At 44.4% G+C, this 7,474-nt stretch overlaps 1 protein-coding gene across 1 annotated transcript; it reads left to right on the top strand.

Moving 5' to 3' along the window:
• On the top strand, positions 1-5,343 carry LOC142233193 (uncharacterized). The gene has a single exon (XM_075304028.1). The coding sequence runs from the start codon at positions 1-3 to the stop codon at positions 5,341-5,343; it is 5,343 nt and encodes a 1,780-aa protein (XP_075160143.1).
• The last annotated feature ends 2,131 nt before the right edge of the window (positions 5,344-7,474 follow it).

The following is a 7,474-nucleotide window of genomic DNA, read 5'->3' on the forward strand; positions in this document are numbered from 1 at the left end:
ATGCCAGTTAATACATTCGCGCGATTCATTAGAGCCGCTGATGCGGTTGTGAAGTTTGGGACACGGGTTAGCTCTTTGAAGGAGGAGAATTTAGATGTTTATCCTCTAAGGGCTCAGGTCGAAGAGGCGAAATCACTCTGGGAGAAAGTGAAAGAGAGGTATGAGGAGTGTTTAGACGATCTTCAGGAGGATTCAGATAAGGGAAAGGTAGAATCTGCTGACGGCAAGTATGAGGCAACTTATGATGCCTATATTCGTATTGTTTCCTCTATCGAAAGGAAAATAGACGGTCTAAAAGCCGTTCCTAGGGCGTCAACTCCTATACAGCAGGCCGATGTGGCGGATATTTCTGCTCGTTCTGGTAATGTGGATGTATCGGGAAATTCTCTTTTGTTAGGTGTTGACCATGGTGCGGTCCATAGTTTGGCGTTACCACCATGCGATATTGAGGTTTTCGATGGTGACTTTCAGTCTTGGCCAACATTTAGGGATTTGTTTACTGCTGTTTATGTAAAAAATTCCCGTCTGAGTGATATTGAGCGCTTGTGTCATTTGCTCAAAAAGACTAGTGGCGACGCCCGTGAAGTTGTAAGAAGATTTCCTCTCACTGATAGAAGTTTCGAGTTAGCTTGGAGGACGTTAAAGGAAACTTATGACAACTTGAGAATTTTAGTCAGCAATCAGTTGAAGCTTCTTTTTGACCTTCCGGTCTTAGACACCGAGACAAGTTCTGGGTTGAAGAACTTGCAGCGTGGTACAAATGCATGTATTTCGGCGATGGCTGTGAATAACGTTCCTACGAACGATTGGGATCCGATTTTGATATATTTGTGTGTGCAACGTCTACCGAAGATTAGTGTTACTTTGTGGGAACAGGGTATAAGTGATAAGTCTGCGTTGTCGTCTTGGGTGGACATGGATCGTTTTCTTACGGAAAGGATTCAGACACTCACGTGTCTCCGCGATTTGAAGGGTATCGATGCTTCGAAGAAAACTGATGGCAGGAAACTGCGAACGCATTTTACGAATGCAGCTCCGAAATCTTCGCCATCTAGGTCGCGTAATTCGCAATACACTTCTCATTCTTCTAGAGATTCCGTCGATAAGATGTGTGTTCTTTGTCCACGACAAAGCCATCATCTTCGTGTTTGTCCGAAATTTAGGAATCTTTCTGTGAATGATCGGTTGACTGCTGTGAAACGGTACCGCTGTTGTTTCAATTGTCTATCTCGTAGACATGACGTTAACAACTGTGCTACATCTCGCAGTTGTGAGAAGTGTCAAGGAAGGCATCATACTTTGCTTCATCGCGATTCTTCCCATTCTACGAATGTGGCGACTACGTCTTCGACGGTTTCGGCCGCTCGTCCTACGGATTCTAGCGGTTTGATTGACCCGCAGCCTTCCACTTCGTCTGGAATCGTGTCTGGCACTTCGGCCAGGCAAGTATTTCATGTTTCCCAGAACAGGTCGGTACTATTAGGGACGGCTATGGTGAACATCGTTCATCAGGGTATGACGTACCCAGCTCGGGCTCTTATTGACCCAGCATCGGAAGCCTCCTTTATTACCGAAAAAATGCAAAAGTTGCTTAGGATTTCGATAACGAGTGCGACGTCTTCGATATCGGGCGTGAATCAATCGGTTTCGATAACTTCTCGAGGTATTTGCCCTCTGAGTATAGGGTCACCCATAGATGGATCGGTCTTGGTAGAGGCGACTGCGTTGGTCCTGCCTAGGATTTCTGGGAATTTACCGTCTTTCCAAGTGAGTCGGAATTATATGTCACGTTTGCCAAATTTGCGTTTAGCTGATCCTAATCTGTTCGATAGTCGTCCGGTTGATCTATTGTTGGGGGCAGACGTGTATCCCAGAATTATATTACAGGGGGTTCGGTCTGGTATTTTAGGGTCGTTGATTGCTCAACAGACAGTCTTCGGCTGGCTCATTACTGGTTCAATTCCCACTTCTAATGTGACGGTTTTTTCAACGACTGTTGAATTTATGGAAGAAGATGGTCTTGACAAGACTCTTCTTCGGTTTTGGGAATTAGAGGACTTACCAAGACGGGCAATTTGTTCTCCCGCAGATAAATTTTGTGAAGAAAATTTTAAGAATACCACATATAGGGATTCCGATGGAAGATACGTAGTGACTCTTCCGATAAAACCCGAATTAAAGGGACAAGTCTTGCTTGGACATTCGCGGACAAGTTGTTTGAAGCAGTTTATTCGTGGTGAGGCTTCGCTTTTACGAAAGCCTGAAACAAAATTAATGTATGACGGGGTGATTAAAGAATATTTGGACTTGCAACATATGAGACCAGTGTCGTCGACTTCTCCTGCAGATCAAACTGTGTGTTATTTGCCACACCACCCGGTAATCAATCCGGACAAATTGACGTCCAAACTTCGAGTTGTCTTTAATGCTTCGCATAAGACCTCAAATGGTAAAAGTCTGAACGACATTCTTTATGTGGGACCCACATTACAATTGGAATTGGTTCATTTGATTTTGAGGTGGAGATTTTTCAAATACGTTTTTAATTGCGACATCACACAGATGTACCGCCAAATTAGGGTAAATTCGGCCCATACTTCTCTGCAGCGAATTGTCTTTAGGGACTCCCCACAAAAAGATGTACAAGACTATGAGCTGCAGACCGTGACATTTGGAGTGAATTGTGCTCCCTATTTAGCTATACGGACGTTATTGCAATTGGCCGATGACTCCGAAGATGACTATCCCCACGCGGCACATATTCTACGAAGGTGCATGTACGTGGATGATGTTTTGACAGGATACCATGACGTGGATACTGCTGTTGAATCTAGGGACCAATTGATTAGAGTACTATCATCGGCAAAGTTCGAACTGAGGAAGTGGACTTCTAATGAGCTAGCCATTTTAGAATCGCTTCCGGCTGACCATTTGGTTGACGCCAAATTATTGGAGTTTGTTGAGGCCAGTAGTTCGAAACCGTTGGGTATTAGGTGGAATGCGCAGTTAGACTTGTTTTATTTTGAGATGAAACCGATTGAGCAAAAATCTCGGTTTACGAAGAGAGAGGTTTTATCGGCTATAGCTAGGCTATTTGACCCTGTTGGCTGGCTGGGGCCAGTTATTATAGTGGCGAAGATAATTATGCAACAGGTTTGGTTGGATAAGATAGGATGGGACGAGTCTCTTCCGTTACAAACAGAGCGACAATGGCGAAAGTTTGTCGAGACCTATCAGGATGTGAATCACGTTCGTATTCCTCGATGGGTCAATTACTCCACAGACTGTGAGGTAGAATTACATGTTTTTTCCGACGCCTCGGAAAAAGCATACGCGGGGGTAGTATATGTTCGTGTGGTTACGCCGCAGGGACAAATCTTCACCCATTTGCTATCTTGTAAGACTAAGGTAGCCCCCATCAAATCTATATCTTTGCCACGTTTGGAGCTTTGTGGGGCAGTTTTGGCCTCAGAACTTTACAAGTCTATAGCCAGGGAGTTAGATATTGAATTTCGACGTGTTTATTGTTGGACGGATTCTACGATCGTCCGCTCTTGGCTTCGAAAGACGCCATCTACGTGGTCTACTTTCGTTGCGAATCGCGTATGTAGGATTCAGGAGAATACTGGGGGACAGAATTGGTACCATGTTCGCTCTGAGGACAATCCGGCCGACTTGGGAAGTCGCGGAGTGTCGCCTGCAGAGTTGGCGGTTTCGTCGCTTTGGTGGCATGGACCAGAGTGGCTCTGCTCAGATAGTTCTCAGTGGGATATAAATGATTTCACCCCTCTTGAGACTGACGTTGAGGTACGGGCGGTCAGGACTCACGCATCATTTTTTACGAACTACGAGGACATTTTAGAGAGGTTTTCTTCGTTAGATAGGGCTCTACGAGTCATCGCATATATATTTAGGTTTTATCACAGGACCCATTATTCACATGCTAGTCGAAATGTGTATCACGGCACGACGTTGACGGCAACCGAATTAAAGGCAGTGAGATTACGTCTAGCTGTTCTTTCTCAAAGGGCTCATTATCCAGATGAGTACTATTGTTTGAGGGAAAAGAAACCGTTAGGTTCCAGGAGCTCGTTGTTGTCATTGAATCCATTCCTGGATGAGGAGGGGGTTATGAGGTTGAATGGTCGTTTGAGTAGGTGTCCTACCCTGTCGTATAGTGAGCGACATCCAATTATAGTGCCGTATAATAGTAGATTCGCTAGGTTACTAGTGAAATATGTTCACGACATATCTATTCACGGAGGGAACCAGTTGGTTCTACGTCTTATTCGGATTGAGTATTGGATTCCTCGTTTAACATCTTTGATTAGATCGACTATTAACCGGTGTAAACGGTGTCTGTTGGATAGGAAGAAGTCTTGTACGCAGATCATGGCGGCTCTCCCACCGGAGAGAACTGTACTTACCAGACCGTTTACTACGACTGGCGTTGATTTTGCGGGGCCTTTCGAAATTAAGTCATTTATAGGGCGCGCATGTAAGATAACAAAGGGTTATGTTTGCGTTTTTGTATGCTTTTCGACGAAGGCCATACACTTGGAAGCCACATCAGACTTGTCTACGACAACGTTTCTGGCCGCTTTTCACAGATTTATATCTCGACGCGGTTGTCCCAAGACCATTTTTTCGGATAATGGTACAAATTTTGTAGGCGCTTCACGCGAAATGGAAAAGGATTTGAGATGTGTTTTTAAAGAAGGACGTGATAAGGTGTGTTCCGCATACCAGTTTCAGCAGCTTTCCTGGCAGTTTATCCCTGCCGGGGCGCCACATATGGGTGGTCTCTGGGAAGCTGCTGTCAAAAGCTTCAAGACGCATTTTAGGAAACATGCATCTGGATTCAAATATACATTTGAAGAGTTTTCGACTGTTCTTTCGAGAATTGAGGCTTGTTTAAATTCTAGGCCGTTGTGCCCGATGAGTGAAAGTTCTCAAGAGTTGGTGGCACTTACGCCTGGCCATTTTTTGGTAGGATCTCCGATCTTGGCGCCTCCTGAACAGTTAGAGGAGGAATCACCACTTCATTTGGTGCATCGATTTAGGAAAATGAAGGCGCTGTCGCAACAGTTCTGCTTACGGTGGAAAGAGGAATATTTGAAAGGCTTACAGAAAAGGTATAAATGGAAATTTTCGCAGCGTGATATCGAAGTAGGGGACTTGGTAGTAATTCGTGATGAACAATTGCCTCCTACATCGTGGAAATTAGGTCGTGTGGATGACGTCCACCCGGGATCTGACGGTCGCGTTAGAGTTGCTGACGTGAGAACGACAAACGGTGTTGTAAGACGGCCGGTGGTAAAATTGGTCATACTGACCGAATAGTTTTCGATCGTTCATATAGTAAGCGTCATCTTTTTTTCGCAGTACAATGGAAAGTATGAGGGAAATTATTAAGACTCTCCCTGATTACGAAGATGACGTCCCGATGTCCGATGAGGAAAGAGAGATTTTAGAAAATAATGTTGCACCGGTTCTTCGCGAGCCGTTACCAGCCATCGAGCAGGTCCCTGACGTCGGGATGACCCCAGTCGTCGCCTCTTCACCAGGGGTAGTACCGACGCAGAAAGTTGTCCCTCCGTCGGGGGCTGATACGGCTCCTGCTGACGTATCCGCAACCAACGTAGCCAAACCATCGTCATCCCCTACGGGGACTGCCCAAAAGAATTCAGGTGTGAATAAAAGAGGGCACTCGAATGTCTGTGTGTTGTGTATGCGAAGTCACAATCTACGGTCGTGTCGCAAATTTTTGAACATGCGTTTGGAGCAACGATTGCGCACTGTAGTGTTGCATCGGGTATGTTCAAACTGTCTGGGCAGGTCTCACATGCGATCGACCTGCAATAGTCGCGAGAGGTGCCGCGAATGTGGAGATAGCCACCATACGCTGCTACATTCATTTGACCAGCAACAACGTCCTTCCGCTCAAACCTTGTCGAAGAGAAAGTCCAAGTCAAGTTCGTCCGTTAACTCGTCCGCGTACTGTGTCACGAATACCGCTCCCCTATCTGATCCGATGTTGGTTCTACAACCAACCGTCACGCTTGGTCCCACTATAGTCCTCTTGCTTGTCTTGTCCGATCGTCGAATTCCTGTCCGAGCTGTCCTCGACCCGTGTGCGGGGTACAGTATGATTTGTAGCAGTTTAGCTCTCAGCCTACGGCTTATCTCAGCGATGACGTCGCATGACGCATTTTGTCCGCTTGTTGCTGTCTCCCGACACAATGCAGAAAGTAAATTGGTTTTTTCTGCCCGGGTAACAGACCTGACCCGTGTTGTCACCCCATCGTCGTCGGCTCCAGATACGATACGGGAACATTTCGAGTGTCTCCAGCTGGCCGACCCAAGGTTTTACCGTCCTTCCGGGGTGGGGTTGGTTCTAGGGCCCGATGTCTACGCACGGGTTCTAAAGACACAAATATTTTCGAGTCCTGGATTCCCATTGGCGCAGCTAACGATGTTTGGCTGGATAGTGTCAGGTCAATGCCAACCATAAGTGTCGTAGGTCATCCTGGCCAATAACCCAGACACTGCAGACCCTCCGGGTCAACGGCTCTACGAGCATTTAGTTAAGAAAGAATGAAGTTGGAAAAGATGAATACATGAACTAATAAAAAAAAAAAAAAAAAATTGCTCAATTTGAAAATGAAACTGACATCGCATTTTATATTTATTTTGATATTAAAATATTGTATGTAATGTCTATGTATTAATGAATTTCAATTACAACATAGCTGGATGTTGCAAGGCGGGCGGAATGTTTAAGTTCAAATTCGTAAGGTCAAAATTTATTCGTTAGATGGGGACTTAAAATCTTGTAAAATGACAATTTCCCCCTCGTTAGAAAATGTACCCTAAGCTCTGGATGCAGCTCTGTGCTTTCAGCACAATTCGTTACATTTTTCTAACGAGTCGCGCCATCACTGTCTTGCGGCATCTAAGCTTTTGTTATTATTCGTTACTGGATTACGTCGGTCCAACGATTGTTTTGTAAAAGGTAAATTAATCTCCCAAAAAATTCAATAAAATTACGTTTTATTGAAACATTATTGAAAAGAAAAACTAAATCCTTGTGCTTTTATTTATTTTATTTCTCGGTGCTACGCATTCAAATCCCGTGTTTGGAAAATTTTTGTGAGCACTATTCATAAAATACATGTATTATTTTTTTGTGTGTAGGTTAATAAATAAGAGTATTATGACCAAATATGACAAAATCGAGCGATGCATATATATGGGACCTATATCTAAATCTGAACCAATTTGTATAATATTTTGTAGGTATGATTGATACCACAGAAGGTCACTTTGTGTAAAATTTGAGTACGAGCAGATAATAAATGAGGCCCCTATGGTCAAAAATAAGGTTATTAGGGGCAAATTTTTCAATATCGGGCGATTACGATGAAATTTTGCACATACCGAACCGATTACGATGAAATTTTGCACATACAGT

This window comes from Haematobia irritans, chromosome 1 (assembly GCF_050003625.1).
Source record: "Haematobia irritans isolate KBUSLIRL chromosome 1, ASM5000362v1, whole genome shotgun sequence".
In the NCBI taxonomy this organism is placed as follows: Eukaryota; Metazoa; Arthropoda; class Insecta; order Diptera; family Muscidae; genus Haematobia; species Haematobia irritans.

Bases quoted from the DNA above. Each gene is read 5' to 3' on its own strand.
- LOC142233193 (XM_075304028.1), top strand. From the start codon at position 1: ATGCCAGTTAATACATTCGCGCGATTCATTAGAGCCGCTGATGCGGTT.